The following is a 20,983-nucleotide window of genomic DNA, read 5'->3' on the forward strand; positions in this document are numbered from 1 at the left end:
GTCCACTAGCTATTAGTTCCGGGTATATGTGGGAAAGAAGAAAAGCAGAGTAAGACAAGTGGTTAGTGTGGGGAAATAGAAAAAACACAGGGTGTAAACTACAGTAAGAAAAGTTGGGGAAATGAGGCGACTCAGGATGAAGGTATAACGAGAAGAGAAAAGAGGGGAAGGATTGGACAACCTTACCATCCCAGCTTTTAGGAATGTAAGGTAGAGGGACTCCTTTCCCCTCAAACCAGAGAAACTTTATCTTTTGGGAAAGCCTATCAAAAGGGATCCAAAAGAAAAAAAAGAAGAAAAAAGAAGAAAGGGAAAGAAGGAAGGAAGGAAGGAAGGAAGGAAGGAAGGAAGGAAGGAAGGAAAGGAAGGAAGGAAGGAAGGAAGGAAGGAAGGAAGGAAGGAAAAAAGCCAAACAGGGCAAAATAAAAGGAACAGAAACAGTGAAGAGCACAGGTGCCCCTCTAAATAGACACCAGATATTAAATATATTAAATAAAGGAGAAATGGGAAAGGATGAGACAGGTCTAAGGCCTCAGAGTCAATACAGTTATACTCCTGGCTGCTGAATCTGGTTTTGACTCTTCTGCTTCCCATGGGTGTCAGCTGTACCTGTGTCTTCTCTTACAGGTTGTAGCACAGATGTCACACACACATTGGTGTGTGTGTGTGTGTGTGTGTGTGTGTGTGTGTGTGTGTGTGTGTGTGATTGTATTGGTTGAAATGATGGTCACAGCTCTGGATGGTGTTTTACATGGTTCTGTTAGCGAGAGATCCTACACAGATCAGGTTGTAAATGCTGGTTCCAGCCCTGGGCCTTTTCAGTTTCTGGTACCTGCTTTGACTCTAGCTTCAGTTAGATTTCTACCTTGGTCTGTTTCTCCCCTGCTCTTTAGAAGTATCCTGCTGGCCAGGTTCTAGTGCGAAGTCCTTTGGTTCCCACAGTGTGCTACACAAGGAAGGTTTAGGGTGGCCAAGCAACTGATTTAACATAACATGAGTCTTTTAAAGATTGGAATCTCACAGGGCCAGGAAGATAACTCAGTGGGTAAAGGCACTTGCCACCAAGCTAGATGACTTGAGTTTGGTCTTTAGAACCTGCATCATGGAAGGAGAGAATCAGTTCCCATAAATTGTCGACTCATGGTTTATGAAACTCCCGAAGCAATAAATGTTATAAATTAAATTTGAAACTGGCATTTTCCCACTATTCTGGTTGAGTGAAAAGAACGGGTTTTCTACACACCCTCTCCTGCTGATGCTCTTGCTGTGTGCAAGCCTTTTATCCCTCTCTCTTTTCCATCATCTAAAATGTGTGCCATTGGAAGTACAGAGCAGTTTTTCTGACATCTTCGGCCTTAAGCCCTGGCTTGGTCACCATCAGCTGTTGTCCTCTCTGTCCCTCGAAGGAAAGAACGCCACAAATCAGCTAATCACTGCAAGGTGGACTTTGAACTTCTATCCTGTTCTGCTCTGTAAAAGTAGCCACTTCCCCTTGCTACTGAAACTAGAGATCTTTGTATAAATGCCATTAACTTTCTCCAGTGTATTTCCTTGACATCCTACCCAACTGTATCTGTATATTATCTGCCTTCTTACAAGTCTTCTATATTTTATAAAATTTCCAATTCTGAACTTTAATCAACTGAAATATATCCCACTACTGATTATTACAATTTTAAGAAGTTTGACCTATCCTCGCTTTTGTATTTCTTCAACTCCAGATATTTCTTACAGATGATATAAAAAACTTACCAGCTTTTTTCTAATGTTTGTTTCTGTATCTTCCCTCATTATGACATGGATGTATTACTGCTGATTCTATCTTTGGCAAGACAGTATAGTATCACTGACCTTGTGCTTATCTTAAATTATAAATAGACTTGAGGCCTATGGCCAGCAAACTAAACACCATCATTCAATGTGGGCTTTAAACCCAGGTTCAATTCTTCTTCCTATGGAAGTGTGATTCAAGGACATGTGGGAGACAAAGGATGTAAATATAGATTGCGTTTTTCTATTGCTGTGTAATAGGATGAATATTTGTGCCAAGCTCCAGCTCCAGTGTGGAGAAAATACTTTTATTGATTTTAATAAATTAACATAATACGACATTATATTAGGAAGCCTTTAGAATTTGATTTTAAGCCCGTGAAAATATGTGGAAATGCTTAGAGAATTAATTGGAAATATCTGAAAAATAATTTGCTTTGACTAGAAACACATCCAAATACATAAGTGTGGAGGCAAAAGCTGTTCTTGAAGACATTTCTTGGTTCCATCCTTGCTTGTGGTTTTGATTGCAAAAGCACTGGGAAATTAGCTTTATCTGGTGCTCTGGGAAGTGTTAGCCCAATCTGCTTGACTAGGGTGAGGGGGTCACTGCTCTCCTTGGGAATTCCTAATGGTACTTCGTCTCCTCTCTATCAACAGCAGTGGAAACCATGGCATGGACCTCACCCACGTGCTTCTGCGCAAGTTTGGAGATAAGGATCCTCTCTGTGCTGATGGTCAGCTGTAAGTATCTGGTACCCTCTGCACATTAGAGACCCCAACACCCGAATCACAGGAGACTGGAGTGCTGCTTCCTTTCAGGACGGGTTAGTCCATGTTCCAACTTAGGCTACATGGAGCGAAAGTCAGCTTGATAGGTAGTACACTAGTGGGTCTTTCTAATGGGTCTCATTGTATGGAATGGCCAGAAATAAACTGCCTAATTATCCCTTTCTAACCTTCATAGACATTTGCTCTGTAAGACTGTGAAAGATAGCAGTGTTCATGTGACATGAGAAAACTCATGGCTTAAAGGACTTGCGTAGCAATTAAACACGAATTATGTGGTAACTATTATTTGCTTTGTAGAGAAAGCTTATACATATTAAGGTATCATTTTTAAAGTTAAAGGTAACACATGCACACATAGAAATTCCGAACATGTGGTGGTTTTCTTTCTGTGTCTGGCTTATTTCACTGTTCACAAGTGGTTCTACTAACTAACATTGCTACACGATTTAATTCTTTATGGCTGGATAATATTCCACCGTGTGGACATGCCACACATTTTGTGATTCATTTAGTAGGGTGATACAAATCAGGAACTGCAAACACAACAGCTTTTCTGTAGTAATCAAAATGAAAGAGTAGTCACTGCCCTTACCCACAGCTCTGCCATGACCTTTGTCTCACTGCAGACATGCCATTTAAGCTTAGAAGGTTTGGTTTCCTACTATAGTAGGAATCCTCATCTAGCTTACTTATTTTGGGTAAATTGAATAATAACAGGCTTGCTATGAATGTATGTCAAGGTACCTGGCAATGCATACAAGTTCAGATATTAGTTGTTATTATTATTATTGTTGTTATTATTATTATATTATTGTTATTTCATTTCTGATTTGGCATCTCAAATATCCCAGGCTGACCTCAAATTTAACATGTAGCCGAGTCTGACTTTGACCTCCTGAGCCTCCTCTGTGCCGGGATCAAAGGTGTGTGCCTCCATGCTTGGAAGGGTGTTACCATGAATGACATTAAAATTCACAGCTTCCAGAGTGCTTTTGCTTCTTCTGGTCTATTTAAATCCCACCCAAACCCTGAGATATATGGGAGACAGCTTCTTCTCTTACATGAAGAAACTGAACTTTAGAAAAAGTTTATAATTGTCCAAGGCAGTAAGTGGGAAGAGTTCCATCTGCAATTACCCTAACACCTTTAACAATCTCTGCATCCATCTTCCTTATTGCATCCTCTGGATTGTAGTGTTGCTATTTTACGTTTATGGATAAATGGTCACCTGTCTTTTTTCTTAATTTGCTTATTGAGATTGTCATATAATTACAATATTTATTCCTTCCATTTCCTCCCTTCATGCCCTCCCCTCTGTTCCTCCTTCTTCCCTTTCAAATTTATAGCCTCTGCTTTCATGAATTGTCATTGTGTGTGTGTGTAATTATTATGTTCTCATTGTTGTGAGATATTTGTTTATACCTTGTAAAGATATAGCACTGTGATTGGTTTAATAAAAATCTATATGGTTAATAGCTAGGCAGGAAGGAGGTATAGCAAGGACTCTGGACAGAGAGAGCTGGGGGAGGGGAAAGGTAGAGTCTTCAGCCAGATGCAGAGGAAGCAGGATAGGCAGTCCAGAATAAGGGAAAATTAGGCACATAAAAGAATGTAGATTAGAAGGTATGGGTGAATATAAATTGTAAGAACTAGTTAGGAATAAGCCTAAGCTAAGGCTAAGCTTTTATAATTAATAATGAGTCTCCATGTTGTTTTTTGTGAGCTGGCAGTCCAAAGAAAAGTCCTTCTACATAGTCAGTCTAAACAGTGTTACTTGTATGTATGTTTTCAGGGCCGACCAGTTGGCATTGGATAACCCACTGATGCATTCTTTCCTGGGAAAGGCTTTCTCCCACTCTCAGCATTCCTTAGTTGTGTGTAGTTTTTGGAGTAGGGTTGAGGCTTTGTGGACTTTCCCCTGTCTGCTTTGGTTTGTCATTGTTCAGCTCATGTTTGGGTAGACATGGTTGGTGAGACTTAATCAGGTAAAACATATATCTGTGTTTAAAATATGGGACAGTATTTACAAATGTTCATGTTGCATGTAAGTGACAATCTCAAGCCAATTAGCGGTAGCTAATTAAGGACATCACCTTCTTCATACAGCCTTTCAAGCCCATGAAATTAGAACTGTGACTGAGGTTTTGCATTTTTAATTTTTTAAAAATTTATCTATTTATTTATTTAATGTGCATTGGTGTTTTGCCTATATGTATGTCTGTGTACAGGTATCAGATCCCCTGCTACTAGAGTTACAGACAGTTGTGAATGCCATGTGGATGCTAGGAATTGAATTCAGATCTTTTCGAAGAGCAGCCAGTGTTCTTAACCACTGAACAATTCCTCCAACCCCCAATTTTGCATGTTTAAATTCTCAATTTCTATTGTTAGTTTTTTTGACAATTTCATACATTTACAAAATACACTCTTTTCTCTATTCTCATCCCATACCCCCCCTCCCCAACTGACCCTTCTTCTCCATGCCTGTCTCTTTCCAAGATTTGTGACTTTTGGTTTTGACCCATTTAGCTTAGCCAGGGCTATCAGTGTAACCTCTGGATTGGACCTTTATGTAGAAAACTGGTAAGAGTTACCATTAAGTATGTAACTGAAAACAATGTGCCCCCTTCCTTCAACTTATTAATAGAAAACAGCTCAACAGTGAGGAGTAGGGCTACCACATTTTACACACACATACACACACAATATAATATATATATTTGTAATCACTTATTAAGCAGCAGCTAGTAGAGTCTATGTTATGGATGCAGACACTCTATTAGTGATTGTTAGATCCTGGGAAGGGTTGTCAGAGAAAGAATGGAGAGAGCTTAGGTATGTGGTTAGGTGACAAACATAATTTCTAATGATATGGTTGACAACTAGTCAAAACAGTTTCTAAGACATTTTTATTCTTCCCAATTCAAAGAAACGATAAGTATTTCTGATGATGGTTAAGACTCCCAGTTTGGTCTCTACACATTATGCATATGTATTACATACAGTATCACACGTTAGGCTGGGGAGGCAGCTCAGAGGGTAAGAGTACTTGTTGTCCAAGCATGAGGATATGAACACCTCCCAGGACCCACGTGGGAAAAAAGATCTATGCATGAGTGTGTATGCCTGCAACTCTAGTATTTAGGAGTAAAGAAGATAAGTATTCAAACTTCATTGGCCAGTCAAAATACAAAACAGCAAACATTGAGTTATCAGCTCAAGGAGAGACCATGTCTCAAGAGAATATAGAGCCAAAGAAGAATATAGCCCATGCCCTCCTCTGACCTCTGTGTGTTTATACAAGGGTCCGTGCATACTTGCACACTCACATACATTCAACACATATGTAAGAACAGAAGCACGCACACACTATTTCACTGCACATCATAGGTATATGCCCATTGAAATTTAAAGATGAAATGCCATCCTGTCAATATGTGCTGGTTGCTTTGAAGATGGCTTTTCTGGGCTCTGCTAGCCACACTGACAGGGATGACGGGCCTCTGGACCCTACTAAGGCATGCCTTGCTTCATAAGTGATATCCTTGCTTTATTTCCCCTAACTGTTATTGCTGGAGGATCTACTGAGAATCAAGTATTACTAGAGGGATCAAGATTATTGCGAAGAATCAATTCTAAGACATTTGTAATACAAATTGAGCAAACGAGGCTAGAGTTAAAAGCCATGATAGTGTCCTGGATGTTACATGACTGTCTTTCCAGTGATAAGTGTAGAGACCCAGACAATGACATTAGGAATATTTCTCTTAGTTTACGATGACGTATTTTGCCAATTAGTCATGTCGGTAATTAGCTGAGACTGGATAACCATTAATGGCCTCAGTGTGGAAGAATGAAGAGAAAATTAATTATGTTGTTTCACTTGACTTCTCTCTTGAAACACAAAGTGATTTATTCTGTGAAGGGTTCGGTGGCAATGTTTTCATTTTCTCTTCTGTAATAAAAACACACGGGATGTAAAATACACATACCTCCAAGGAGCAGAAATGAGAGCACATCTATGGCCTAATGCTGTATCAAGGAAAGAATGATTAACAGAAAAAATAGAGCATTTTTTATCTAGTCTCTCAAAAAGAAAACACCCAGCTTAAATCGATGGTTTATGAGTGGCAGAACATAGTCACAAGCTCATCTTTTTTATCATGATGCCAGTGCCCCACCCACTCTCTACCTCCCTTCCCTAATGTAGAGCTGGTACTCAGAGCTAGCAGGCTGGTTTGGTGGTAAGAGTAGTCCCTGAGGCCTGGCACCACTTCTGGCCAAGCTCATCTGTGAAGATGAATGTGAAGATCAAGGGTAGAAAGCATTTGAGGCATCTAGGTGCAGGCGAAGAACACACCTGGACACCAGGCCGCCTCAATCAGATCTCAGCCTCACTGACTATATGACCTGGACAGCTTACTCAACCTCTGACTGCCTCAGTTGACATCAATGTCCTTGCCCTTCTACAGAAATAACCTTTACTCCAAATAATGAGGTGATCCCCATGGAGCTTCCTTTCTCTTCAAACAAGTGCATGTCTCAGAATGCTGTTTTTGAGGAGGAAGGTCCTTATGGCACCTGTCCCTATTTTTGAGATTTAAGATGTATACTATGCTATTAAAAACTCCAGGCATCCATATAGTGCAGAGACCTGTTCAACCCAAATGTTAGAAACCTCCGGACCATGTTCAAAGCCCATTGACTCAGAAACGGTGTCATTGTGATTGTGTTCTACAAAACACATTAGGGATGTTCTCTGAGAACTCAAAGTATGTTTAAATTTCTATTATCTTGAAAGAAATTTACAAAGGCATGTGTGTCTGATGCCTAACAGGCAATTTTGTCTGCCTGACTCCCTTATGAATGCTCACGGAGATTTTCAGAAAATCGTTGGATACAAAAATTGTTGGAGGCTGAGATGCTCAAAAACAAAAATCTGTTACAAGATTGTCTTGGATTAGCATTCAAATCTCAGGGTTTTTTTCTCTCTATCAAAGGAAGCTCAGAAATAAGAGAAGATTAAGAAGGGGCAATGTGGATTTTAGAAACAATTCATTAAACTATACAAGTTGTATTACTCCCCTTTCCATGGCTATAGTATAATCCTACCGAACTAAAGACCATGACCTATTTTGTGTGTGTGTGCTGAATTAAGCAAGCTTTATCTTCTGTCCGACAGGGTTTTTTTCCGTAAAGGGGGATTTGAGAGAATACTCCCAAATGTCTTTTTTGTATAGGCCTCAAACTGTAAGAATAGAGGTTCCCAAGGGTGTTTGGTATATTAACTTGGCAGACAGTCTCAAAATTATTTGGAAAAATATCTTTATCAGTGTGTAGTATAGTGTAGGGAGCATGTCAAATTTCAGAAACATGGGTTAAGACATAGTCATACTTAAATTTTACAGAAAACAGGAATGAACTTATTCTGACAAGATGGCTTATAATCTTAAGATGGAGTCATATTGGTCAATCTATAGCAGAATACTTGAGGCCGGACCCTGTTTTAGAAAAATAGATTTACTGGGTTCAGTGTTTTGTCTCAGCAGTTGAACATGGTATGAGCACCCGTGTGGCTCTGGTGAGTAGCCTGAGGATTAATTTGACATTGGCGGGCTGCATATGAAAGAGACACGTGGCAAAGGAGATAGTCAGGGATGCAGTGTCAGGTGCTGTCTGCCTACAGCCTGCACCCTCCCAGGCTGATTCCCATGGGAGCAATATGAGTCCATGCCAGGGCTTCCTGGCCCTCCGTGACTGATGACCTTACACTAGGACTTCCTTCCCAAACGGTCTGTCCCTCTCAACACCACTGCTCTGAGAAGAGACTTTGTCACACATGGGTTCTGCAGGTGAGGCCACATCCACACCACAGCCCTCAATACCTGTCATCCTAAGCAACTGCAGCAAAAGGACCCCCTATTGGGCGGGAGAGGCAAAGAGTCAGTTTTTTTTTTTTTAAGCACAAGTAATTAGATTATAGGCATCTGGTTAAAAAAAAATGCAACTCCCTTAGGCATTGTTTTCATGTTAACCTAGGAATCCCAAACTGGAATCTCTGTGAGCTAATTATAAAATAAAAATAATAATAAAGAAGTCCATAATCACTTTTAGTATTTAGGAAATTGTATAGAAATTGTATTTGCCAGTCTGGTTAACAGAATTGACAAGTGTCCTTCCATTGGATTGGCTTTTCCAACATGGCGTCATCAGCCCTACTGCCTTCCATTGGAGCAATACACCTGTACAGAGAGCCTGGGCTTGGGGTTCAGCTTGGCAGGCCAGCCCTTCTGCTGTGTGACCCCCCAGCTAATGGTGCAAGCTCTTAAAGTTGCTACCCTGGCCTTGAGGTTCTGAGAAGTAGGGTGAGGAGAGGATATGGTAAAAAGTCTAGCTGGCACCTGTGGGTGAGTATATGGTAATTTCACCTTCTCTCTCAGTATTTGAATAGTTCAGACCATCTATAGTGAAGTAAAATTTGACTTAAAATTATTGTAAAAAAAAAAACCTTAATGTCTGGGGATCTCAAGGATAAAAACCTACAGAGAAAAAGAACATGAAAGCGTTTCTACAGCCAGCTAGATGGCTCAGTGGATAAAAGTGCTTGTGGCCAAGCTGAAAGACTTGAGCTTGATCCCCTGGGACCAACATGGTGGAAGGCAAGTGCTAACTCCCACAGTGGTTCTCTGCCTTTCACACATGCATTATAGCACACACACACACACACACACACACACACACACACACACACCATTCTAAGAGTTGTTTACTCATTGCTATTCGCTAGCTATCGCAATCTGTCTGTCTGTGGTAATTTAATTGTAGCTTTTCTAGAAATGATTAAGTTACTATGATATGCCAGAAATGGATGAACAGGTCAATTTAATGCAATTAATAAGCAATTACTAGTTGATTTTTGGTATCTGGCTATGATCTGAGAGTTTTGCAGACCGCCAACAGCTGCAGCTCTGGGAAGTCACAGAGCCCCAGAGCATGCTCAGTGTGAGCAGCCAGCTAATCCCCATGTCACATCACGGAATCCTGGCATGGTCACAAAACATTGTCATCAGATTAGCTGCTCACACTGTGAAAACAAATGACAGAGTCCGGCCTTAGCAGCAAGGAGGGGTCGTCTTGTGAACTGTGTTCTACATGGTGGAACTTGCTTTCATCAAAAGGTCTTTTTAATTCTTCCTTCTGTTCTTTAGGGAAAATTCTTCAGGCTGGCATAAGGACCCTTTTTCTGGCCCAGAATTCCAGAAGTCATGCGGCTGCCTGGTATGTTTCTGAAGCACCCTTCATTGTTTGAAGTATAAAGCTCCAATTAAAAAAGATGAGTTGCTTCTACCTGCCTTACCCTCAATTTTTTTTTTGCTTAAGTCTTTTAATGTCTATATTTACATACGAGGCTATTTATAGGAGAGTTTTCATCCCTTACAGTGAACAAGATTCCATTTTACAGACTCAGCTGCCTTCTCTTTCTCTGCTCACACCTATAACTCTCCCACCGACTCTGCCGCCTGCTCATTCCCTGCTCACATCCGTAACTGTCCCACCGACTCTGCCGCCTGCTCATTTCCTGTTCACACCTGTAACTCTCCCACCAACTCTGCCGCCTGCTCATTCCCTGTTCACACCTGTAACTCTCCCACCGACTCTGCCGCCTGCTCGTTCCCTGCTCACACCTGTAACTGTCCCACCAACTCTGCCGCCTACTCATTTCCTGTTCACACCTGTAACTCTCCCACCAACTCTGCTGCCTGCTCATTTCCTGTTCACACCTGTAACTCTCCCACCGACTCTGCTGCCTGTTCATTCCCTGCTCAGTTCTCTTAATCATTATGATCCCCAATGGGATACATGAGCCGCTGAATCCTCTTCAGTTAGAAATGAGAAACTAGACTTCTCCCGTGGAAGAAATCTCCTCACATCTCATGACAAGTTGACCTCAAGACTTTCTTCATACTTTTATAGAAGTTCTGAGAACTAGATATTACAATCTAATACACTACTTAGAATTTCTAAGATGGTGGATGTACACAAAATATATGGAAGGAGATATTCTGTTTTTGAGGCAAAGGCCATAGCTACCTTGTCTACAAAGGAGAACAAACTAAAATTTATTTGGAAGATTGGTTGAAGTTCATCTCAGAGGAAATATCAGAAGGTAATTAATGAAAGGCATACATCTGTTATCTACAAGCAGCCATCAAATGTGTCAATCTGAATTTGCCTTTTAAAAGTGTAAGGGTGCAGTTTAGCTGAGAAAGCGAGAGCTTAGCACACATGAAGCCTTTAGGTTTGATGTTAGGCAAGGTGGCCCTGCCTGAAATACCAGGACTCGGAGGAACACAAAGAGATATTCACTGGTCATCCACAAAGGAATGACCACATGGAGAACACATTCATGAGCTTTTTTACTTAATGGCCCATGGGCTCCACTCTCTCCAGCAGCTTGGTTGGCTTCTAGAGGGTTTCACCTGTTTTCTTCTCATAGACAAAGTTCAGGAAAGAGAGAAAGACAATGCATCTGCACATTGGGGACTCTGAGGACTGGAGGTCCTAAGGGTAGTGCACATTTTCACTTTTCCATTGTGGTCAGAGAACTCACTTGCATGCCTTGCTTCTTTGCACTGTTCAAAAGTCTTTTTATTTTTTTTTTTATTTTTCTTCATCTCAGTTCTTCCATTTTATCATGAAACCTTAACCGTTGTGCTCTAAGCTCTGATTCTTGAGTCTGGATTTAGTCTTTTATTTTTTCTTCCAGTAATGGCTTTTCTTACCACAAACCTAAAGTCTATTAGGATTAGATAGGGTGTCAAGGGGATAGAGAGAATGAATAACTATCAGAATGGTATTATGGCCTCCAATTCCATCCAACATACATGAAATATAAGAGTTCAGTAACATGTATATAAGAAAAGAAAGATGCCAAATGAGAGCACTATCTATGTACGGGTAAACATGCTTTAGGAATGGTAGCTAAAACAGCATTGCTATTTTTTTGAAGTAATCGTTACAGAGGATTTCAGCTTAAACAGGCAACAGCCTGAGAATATGCAATAATGCTTTGACTAAAGAATCCCCTTCTTAATCTCCCCCCCCCCCCCGCTGCTGGTTTCTGCTGTTTTGGCTTCTCTTCCTTCTTTTATTGATTGTGTGGTGTGTGTATGTGTGTTTGTGTGTGTGTGTGTGTGTGCACGTGTCCCCTCTGTGTCCTCTGTAATACACTTTAAGAAATACCAGTCTATACATTAGAGATTAAAGGACCTCAGGAGAGGGAATTGAGGTATACATCATAAATATTCTAAGGAATTGCTCCTCAGGGTTACCTCTAAGGTGACATGGGAAGTCATGCAAAGGTCAGATATACATCCAAAGTTAGTTCTCTACTTAACTGTGTTTGACAGAAGGCAAAATATTTACTCCCTGTAAATTCTGCCATCCAGAAGCCCTGGGTCACATTGATGTCCTCATATACATATTTACTGCATCTTGGCTCTTTCCAAGTCCGGAAACATAAGGTCAGTTCCAGTTGTTATCTGGAAATGACACCACTACGAAGCCTCCAACGGTAATGGGAATCTTGTAGGCTCTGAAGAATGGACGGGAAGTTTTCTTTCTGAGCACAGGTGAATAACAGCTGCAGTAAGGACAGCAGCACGCTACTACCATCAGGGATGAATGCAGCCTTGTTTAAAATCTAGAGGGAGACTACATTCTTCAGGCCGATGCCACACATTGCCATATGCTGGGTAGCTGAAAGAAGTAACTTTTTCCTCACAAGTCCTAGAGCCGAATCTGAAATCAGCGGTGTGGTCTGAAATCACGAGACGAGAAGCTCAACTATAGGGCAGGCTGTAGGCGAGAATCCGTATGTCCTACTTCTGGTAGCATCAGTTGACTTCTGGCGTTTCTTGGATTGTGGCTACACATCTCCAGTGTATGACAATGTGGTGTCCTCTCTTCTGCACCTATTTCCATCCTGTAGAGACGCAGATGATGCTAATGGGGCCCACTCTGAACATCCAGGGTGACTCTTCCAATGGAGACCTATAACAGTGATGGTCTTCATACCCATTACACATATGGAGACACTGACAGATTCCAGAAACAAGAACATGGTATTTAGGGAATCATCATTAGACTTACTACAGGGATATAGCTCAGGGGTAGAACATTTGACTGTAGAAGGTATATTTATAGATAATGAAACACACTAGAGTTAAAAAAAATAGAGGCTAAATTCATTTTCTAGGGGGCTTGAATTCCTTATAAAATTTTGATTTCTTAGCCAGGGACTCATCAAAATACAGATTGTCTTTTAGAAAGATACATGTTGATTCACAGTCATAAGGAGGATTAGAGAGAAGCACCAGAGACAGGGAAACTTTAAAGGTTCTCATTATTTGACTCTGTGAGTAAGCTATTTGAATTTGGTTGAATTATTTATCCATCTATTTTAAATGCTAAGTGGACATCTTATGCATTTGTAATGGTCAGCATGCTCATTAAAGAGGTTGTGGAAGGCGAGCTACTACTGAGGGAATAAGCGTATTAATTATCTTTGCTGAGTCATTGCATAGGAAACTTGATCTTCAGGTTTCTGTGTTGAGAAGGACCAGCATGTACTCAGCAGTTTTCAGGGATTTAATGTATTTCAAGTATTTGATCTAGAGTGAGCATGTGCACTGTGTCTGTGAACTTATCCTGTCTGTTTAACTGACGGTTTGGTACTGTGACCAAAAGCTCTCTAATGTCCCTACCCTTGCCACTGTTTCTAACAACGAATGTTTCACTCTCTGTTTCCTTGGTTTGAGTTTTTAAACTTCACATGGTGAGAATTTGGTTAAGCCCTAACTTCTGGCAATTAATGTTCTTGCTATCTAACCCATGCCTTTCTGAAGGTCATACTTCAAGCTTGCTCGACCCTCTTGGCTTGCATAGTTCTTGCTCGTGCAGCGGAACTGAGCAACAAACTCATATGTTAAATCAGGGTGCTTTGATTCCAGTTTTGAGGAAAAGCAAGCTTCCAAAGCTGGAATAAAAAAAAATCAGAGATGGTTTTTCTATTTTTGCATATTATATCCTCCAAACCTGCTCTCCCACAGAAGTAGAAGCAGAGCCCTTTTAGTCTGAATTCCGTAGCAGGATGCCAGCCCTATGGTGACCATTGGGTTGACCACTCCCTCCTTCCTCGTTTGATGGCCATTTCATCATGTAGACTTGAGTGAAGCCCAGAGGGCTGTTTGAGTCTGGCCTCTAACCCATATAAAAGAAGCATAGGTCTTTGAATTCTCCTGCTTATCTTTCTTTTCCTAGTTGCCTCTGACTTGTGCAGCTTCTTCAAATGAAAGACCATGCTAGCGAAAACATCTTCCCTTTTTAGTTCCTACAGAGCTGCCAAAACTTACAAGTGAAAAAAGGATTTGAAGTTCTTAGATATAATTGGCGGCACAGGTCACAGTGGAATTCTGGCAACTCTCAACTGCAGGAGGCTCTTAAAGAGATTCCAGAAACCAGAATACATAAAAGGCTGAAGAAAATTTATTAAAAATTAAAAGCTAGGAAAAGCCACATTTAGTTTAAAATAATGTCAGTAAGCTGATCGTGGGCTCTGAACAAGTTTCTATTTTATGTCTTTGAAAACAATTACAGAAGTGTCCAAATAAAAGTGCCGGGGCTCCGTATCTGACCAACTGCCTGGGACACACACTACTCAACCTCTCGGGCTATGATGTGGAAGAGTACTTGCTGGTGCCATCTGCAAAACCAAGGTCTGTACAGAATTGTTGCTGGGTCTTTACTGCTATTTTCTAATTACAATTGTTTCTCCACAGGCGCAGGTTCTGGTTCCAGGAACCTAGAAGGTGTCCAAATCCACATAAGCTTGAGTTCCGTATACAAAATGATGATACAGTACTACTTTAGAACTCCACCATATTCTTACTTCCTGTAGTCGTATCTTGATTTATGATACTGGACACAGTACAAATGCTATGTGAAATTAATGTGGAATAAAACGTTTGGAGATGTTGAAAATAACCACAGTTACGTTCTGGAATATTTTCCACCTGTTGTTGGTTAAATCCACAGATGTGTGGAACCCATGGCCTTTGAGAATCAATTGCGCTTTGGAAAAACCCATTGTTCCTGATGTTCATGTGCTTTAAAGCTCAAACGTCTGAGGCATACCTTGGTGTTCATATGAATTCCAAAGCCTCCTTTGAATTAAAGCTGCAGGCTTTAATCAGAGTCTTCCTTGCTGCCTTTCAGACTTTGAAGCATTGGAGGAATATCATATCCATTGAGATCTCATCAGTGACAGTGGCAGGGGAGCTGGGGCAGTTTTGTCACTTCAGGGAAAAGAGCAGAAAAGCTAATGGCATAATAAAATAATGGTCTCTCTTTAAAATTTTCTTTACTATGTAAAAGCATCTAGTAATGGAATCTGGCAACAAACCATGTCTTGCAATTCCTTGAGGTTGGGGAAAATTTTTGTGTTGAAATTTTTGGAGGCAGAGGAGGCAGCTACAGATGTGATAAATAGGTATGAGTGCTTCTCATTGCCTTAAATGTCAGCGGCATTCACCATTGTCTTAGTTAGGGTTTTTTATTATTATTATTTATTATTATTATTGCTGGGAAAAGGCATCATGATCACTGCGACTCTTATAAAGAAAGCATTTAATTGGGGTGACTCCCTTGCACTTTCAGAGGTTCAGTTCATTATCATCATGTTGTGGAGCATGGCAGCGTGCAGGCAGGCATGTTGCTAGAGATTTTGTTCGGCTGAGATCCCTATATCTTGCAGCAACAGAAACTGACTGACAGTCACACTGAAGGAAGCTTGAGCAAAAGAGATCTCAAAGCCCACCTCCACAGTAACACACTTCCTCCAACAAGGTCACACCTCTTAATGGTGGTGCTCCCTTTGGGGCCATTTTTATTCAAACCACCACAACTCTCTTGTCAAACTTCTCAAGTCCCTAAAATACACTACATTGCTTCATAGGTGCAGACATTCCGTAGACTACCCATGTTGCTAGGATACTATACCATCTTGCATTTGCTTTCTTTCTTTTCCAGGCAAGTATGTTGCCATGGCCCTCAGCACTGACCTCCTTTGCCCTCTGGTTTGCCTACATCTCTATTGCTTCCTTCCCTCCTGGCATCCTTAAATATATCTTACTACCTCTGCTTTCGCTTCCAAACCGTCATGTGGTAAAAGGTGTGCCCAGAACTTAGAATAGTGCCTACCATATCCGAAGTACCAGTCCATGCTCGCTGAATGGAGGAAAGACTTCACTTGAGCAAGATGAGAACACAGCTCTATTCCTTAATTTTTGCAGTAAGGGTGCTATGTTCCAAGACTGTTCCTCAGTCTGTTTACATCCAGAGACTGAGAAGTCAGTAGCAATGTGTACCTTTATTTCCGATGTCAACTATAATGGGAAGCTTAATAAGTGTAGGATATCATACAGCCCATGGAGATGTGTTACATAATTCTCACCCAGGAAAAACTCATTAATTGCATGACAGACAAACCAGCAGGTTAATGATTATAAAACCCAGCATGGTGACTGATATAATGGATGGGCGTGTAAAGAATTAGGCTAATTCAAAAGAGAAAGAACATCTCAGCCGACTGTAGTTCTGAGATGCCTTTCTGAGCAAGGCTAGCTGTGAGTGGTAACGAAAAGTGCAGGGCAGGCCAGCCAATCCAGGCGGGTGTAAGATCAAACTGGGCCAATCACCTTGAGTAGTGGATTTGAGTGGGGGCGCATGGCTACGAATTAAAACAAGAGTGCTAAGTGTCACAACCCATTTCAACCACAGTGTTGGTTTCCTGCTAAGTTCCAGTAAGTAGAGTTTCTAGCATGGTAAGAGTCACGTCCATTCCTTCTCTGTCAGCAATATTCTCTCTGAGTGCTAGAATGAGGCTGGCCCACTCTCCTCAGCAGCTGTCACAGTCTACACAGGTCAGACATGCTCAGCAGCCCCCTGTCTTGAGATGACTGGAGGGGATGGAGAGATGGCTCAGTGGTTAAGAGCACTGGCCGCTCGTCCAAGAGGTCCTGAGTTCAATTCCCAGCAGCCACATGGTGGCTCACAACCATCTGTACGGAGGTCTGGCGCCCTCCTCTGGCGTGCGGGCATACATCAAGGCAGAATGTTGTATACATAATAAATAAATCTTTAAAAAAAAGAGAGATGACTGGAACTATTATGTTCATGCTAAATGAACCTTTGAATGGAAGTCCTGGTACCCTGGTTGTGTTAGCATTTTGTTTACTCCTAACAGGCTTGGAGGTTGGTCTTTTGGAGTACAAATTCCCAATGAAGATAAAGAAGTGAAGACCAACACATCAGAACAAAGGACTTTGGCAAAGGTAACAGAATTCCCTTTCTTCATGTTTTAGAAAGAATTTAGGCAGACAAAAGCCCAAATACATTTTGAGCATGGGCTTCCTGTAGGCAGACCAAATTCTGGTGATTGTTACTGAACATCAAGAATGATTGTGTTATAAAGATCCTCTTGAGAAAGAAAAATGAGTTGATTTTTTAAAGAGAGTGTAGAAATACAACAAACTGGTTACTATTTCATCTACTAGACTAAAGTAAATGAAAAATAAAAGATGGAATTTCATCTACTAAAGTAAATGAAAGGCTGGCCTACTTTTCGAGATGTCTGTGGTTGCCACGAATGGAACCCACAACCACTATTCATGGTTGCCAAGGAATTTTCCCATGAAGAGGTTAAACCCCTTGTCATCCAAAAGATTGTGTGCACACAAGCCTGGCACAAACAAACATCAGTTACTTGGGTTGACTCTTGCGGGCTCTGGATTTTTGTGTCCGAGCAGGTATACCCTATGAGTTAGGTATATTCCTGTTAGAATTACAGGGAGAAGGTAGGAGCTTCTTTAGTTGAGAGGGAGTGAAGATCAGATAAAAGACTGTTTTTATCCACAATGGAAATTCAGAAATGGTAATTAATAACAGATTGTTTTCCCCCAAACATCAACATAAGTTTAAAGTGGGTGAAGATGAGAGGGTCAAAGCTCTCAGTGGCCGTGATTTGGAAAGGAACATGCCATTAGAGAGAGAAATTGGAAAGAAGCTAAATCAATATGAAGAAGCCAGTGACGAGATGGTCAAATCATTTCTTTCTTTAGCGCATAGGTATTCCATCTGCTCATAAACTCACCACGGAACTGCTGCAACCCCATGTTCCCAGGAATCGCACTCCCCACTAGGAAGCGGAGTATTTGTGTTTCCCTTGAAATGGAGAGGCTAATCCACATAAGTGCGCTTGTGCATGTGGTGTTTACTCTGGGGATAAAGCTCTTTGCAGACACTTCACATGTAATCCCCAGAGACAGTCTCAACGGCTATACTTTATGGTCTAATCCCTGAAGAAAATCCCAAGTCAAAGTACGAACTGCACAGAAAGCCCTCCCTCGGCTGAGGGTTCTTTAAATATCTCTTCTTTTAAAATCAATGTGCACATAGATTTATAAATCCCAGCATCCATAACTTAAAGGGAAATAATTTAAGTGGACCTAGTGGCTTATATTGAAGAGTATTATGTAGATATGGTTAAAATATGAGTAATCTGTAGAAGGGTCCTGTTGATCTTCTGTAGCAATGCCTTGATATTTTTATCTAAGTCCAGACATTTCTTGTTGCCATCAGCTGTCTGGGTCTTTGCTTTCGGACATTTAGACAACAGTGGTAGGATAGGAGTGATTTGACTTGTTTTCTTCTGATTCCCGTACCTGTTGGTCCTTGCAGCTCTTCTGCATTGGAGCGTTTTGCTCTCTGTAGGCATTTGAATGAGCTCTCTCGGACCCTTTGGGGAGTGAACTTCTTTCTAGGAAGCCAAGTTAGCTAGTGTTGTGGAGAGGAATGAAGGGCTCAGGTGGTTAGTGTTCTGTCAGCCAGAGGTGGCTGGTGTCCATTTTCCTTTGGAACGAAAAATGGAAATTTGATAGTGAAGATGCCTAGTCCATGGTTCAGTGAATATAACCTGCCTCTCGGGGACCTTTCCATGACAGCCTCACTCACACCTTGAGTGTTCTTATCTTATTTAATCCAAATTCACTTTCTATCATATGCCCTTCACACAAAAGCCCAAACACATGGCTCACACACCTGTGTGTGTATGTGAGCATATGCACGCGTGAACCCATGTGTATGTATGTGTGGAACATTCCCCTCTGTCTGTTATACCCGGACTGACTTTTTTCTTCCTGTACTCAGTTACTTTCCTGAGGAATCATTACCTGTGATTCCTGATAGCAAAGATCTGGCGGTAGCACAATCTCTGCCTACAAGAATAACTTCCTGCTTCCCTTACTGAACGTTCTCACTTTCTGACTTCTGGGCCAACGGGGAGAGGAATCCCAGAACTATTTCCACAGCACAGTATAGTTTTAGAAAATACTTTTTTTGAAGAAATAAAAAAACGCTTTTTATTTGAATGCTGCAAAATCCTTAACACAAATTTTAAGATCATCTTAAAATTCACTCGACTTAAAAAATTAATAAGGGCCCTCTCAAATGGAGATCACTTAATAAGAAAACCAAGAGAGGAAGGAGCTCAAGAACACTTTAAATCCTACTCCTGGAGGCTTATTCACTCAACGCTTCATTGCAAAAACACAATCAAAAACAAAAATAAAAAAAATATATAACTACAAGTCTTTAGTAGCATCTTCAGTACAGAAGCGTTTAGTTCATGATTGCAGGGTGGACAGCTGCGGGCTGTGCCTCGCAATGCCACCTGGTACACTGACTATGAGGATGTTTCTAAGCTGGACCCCAGTTCTGCCTCCTGGGAATGATCCCCACTCCAGCAGTTGCAGTGGTCTGAGACTCTATTTTCCAACAATCATTCCCTCATTTTCCTTCAGGGCTCCATGTGAAGAGGATGCCTAGAAACAGGCCTCTGAGCAACTTCTGGGCTGGCCTGCAGAAAGCTGGGCTGTGGCTTACTCTGGCAGTGGGCATTCAGTTCAGTTTGATGTTGACTCCCCCAGTGCAGCTCTCCGCACAGCATCTAGGCTGTTTGTTTATGTAATTAAAGACCACAAACTGTGCCCGTGGTTCTTGTTGAGACAAGCACTTAGTGAGTTCTTCAACTTAATTACTGGGGCTTGGGGAATGTCAGATCACACACACCTTGAAGTGCAAGGTCTTTCTGTCCCTTTGAGAGGGCCACTTAGCACGGCTCTTGTTCTTTAATGCCAAGTCCTGTCTCTGAGCATCTTGCTTAGAAACCTCCAGCCCAGATCTGTTGGCCGCAGCCTCTGCACTTTGTCTGTAGACATACCACGGGTGACACTTTGACAAATGGGTGCCACTGTGTAACGAGGGCCCATGGTTATCAGTGGTCCACAGAGGCTGCCTTGCCACCTTCTCCAGCACTTTTGCACATTACCCCTCCTATTCCCAAACCCCTGGGAGTGTTTCTTGTTGCCCAGGTGCTAATCCTAAAGTGGTGCCCTGTGTTTTTAGTTCCTGCGACAGTCACACCTCCTGGCAGTGTTAATTGCTGTATCAGTTATCTGTTCCCACATGAATACGAATGCTGAAAGCCAAGGTTTCCAAACCCCAGAGGCCTCTACAGTGGCCATTTATTTAGCTCAGAGTCTGCAAAGTTCTGCTGCCATCATCCCGACTGAGCTCACCTTGGAGAGGAGTGAACCTGTGCATAGTTGACTGGCTGTTGGCTTTTGCCAGGAGGGAGATGGATGATTTAATTTAGGACATTTAAGTTGAAAAACGTCCTTTTAATGTGGGGTGACATGAGGTGAAAATACTGACTTTATTACTTGCAGGTCTTGAAAAATGCATTGCATGCCCCAAATCCACATACTCAGGGGCACGGGGCAGGAGAGGTTAGGGAGACAGAGAGGCATACATATGGGTCAATGTCTCTGTTATGGATAGGATATAATCCAAGTTTCTCTGGTGCATTTCAGGAGACTGGCACAGGCTATAGGAGGCCATGTGGCTGAGGAGTGGTCACGGTGGTACACCTGTACCGTCTATGTGTCTGCTGTAAGGGTCAGTGGGGTGAGCTGTTTCTGCACAACTCCTTCTATATGGAAGTGACTATGACCAGAAGAAATACAAAGCAGATGTTTAGATCAACCGCTACGGAGAAATGAAAAAATGAAGAACTGCAGACAGGGCCCCTTTTCTGGAAGGAAAAGACCCAGCTGACATCCCGAGGGATACCCAGGCCCTGTAGAATGCTAAGAATGTACTGCAGTGTGTGCATGTGTGAAGTCTGAGCCCAGCTCGACTCTGTGTCTATGTCCAGTCTGTCAGCCCAGTCCGGTCCTCTCAGTGATGTCAGCGGCTCAGCAAGGATGCACATACATCTCTGTGCTTTTCAAACCTCTCTTGT

At 41.7% G+C, this 20,983-nt stretch overlaps 1 protein-coding gene across 1 annotated transcript in view; it reads left to right on the plus strand.

Annotated features, from left to right (window-relative positions):
• The window catches only part of Abca13 (ATP binding cassette subfamily A member 13), a 408,645-nt gene that overhangs the window by 242,139 nt on the left and 145,523 nt on the right, over positions 1-20,983 (plus strand). Inside the window, exons 45-48 of the mRNA XM_075943386.1 lie at positions 2,431-2,514; positions 9,771-9,840; positions 14,221-14,339; positions 16,868-16,955. Coding sequence (XP_075799501.1) covers positions 2,431-2,514; positions 9,771-9,840; positions 14,221-14,339; positions 16,868-16,955 — 361 coding nt within the window. The remainder of the gene's footprint in view (positions 1-2,430; positions 2,515-9,770; positions 9,841-14,220; positions 14,340-16,867; positions 16,956-20,983) is intronic.

The sequence above is a fragment of the Microtus pennsylvanicus genome, chromosome 12 (genome assembly GCF_037038515.1).
Source record: "Microtus pennsylvanicus isolate mMicPen1 chromosome 12, mMicPen1.hap1, whole genome shotgun sequence".
Taxonomy (NCBI): domain Eukaryota; kingdom Metazoa; phylum Chordata; class Mammalia; order Rodentia; family Cricetidae; genus Microtus; species Microtus pennsylvanicus.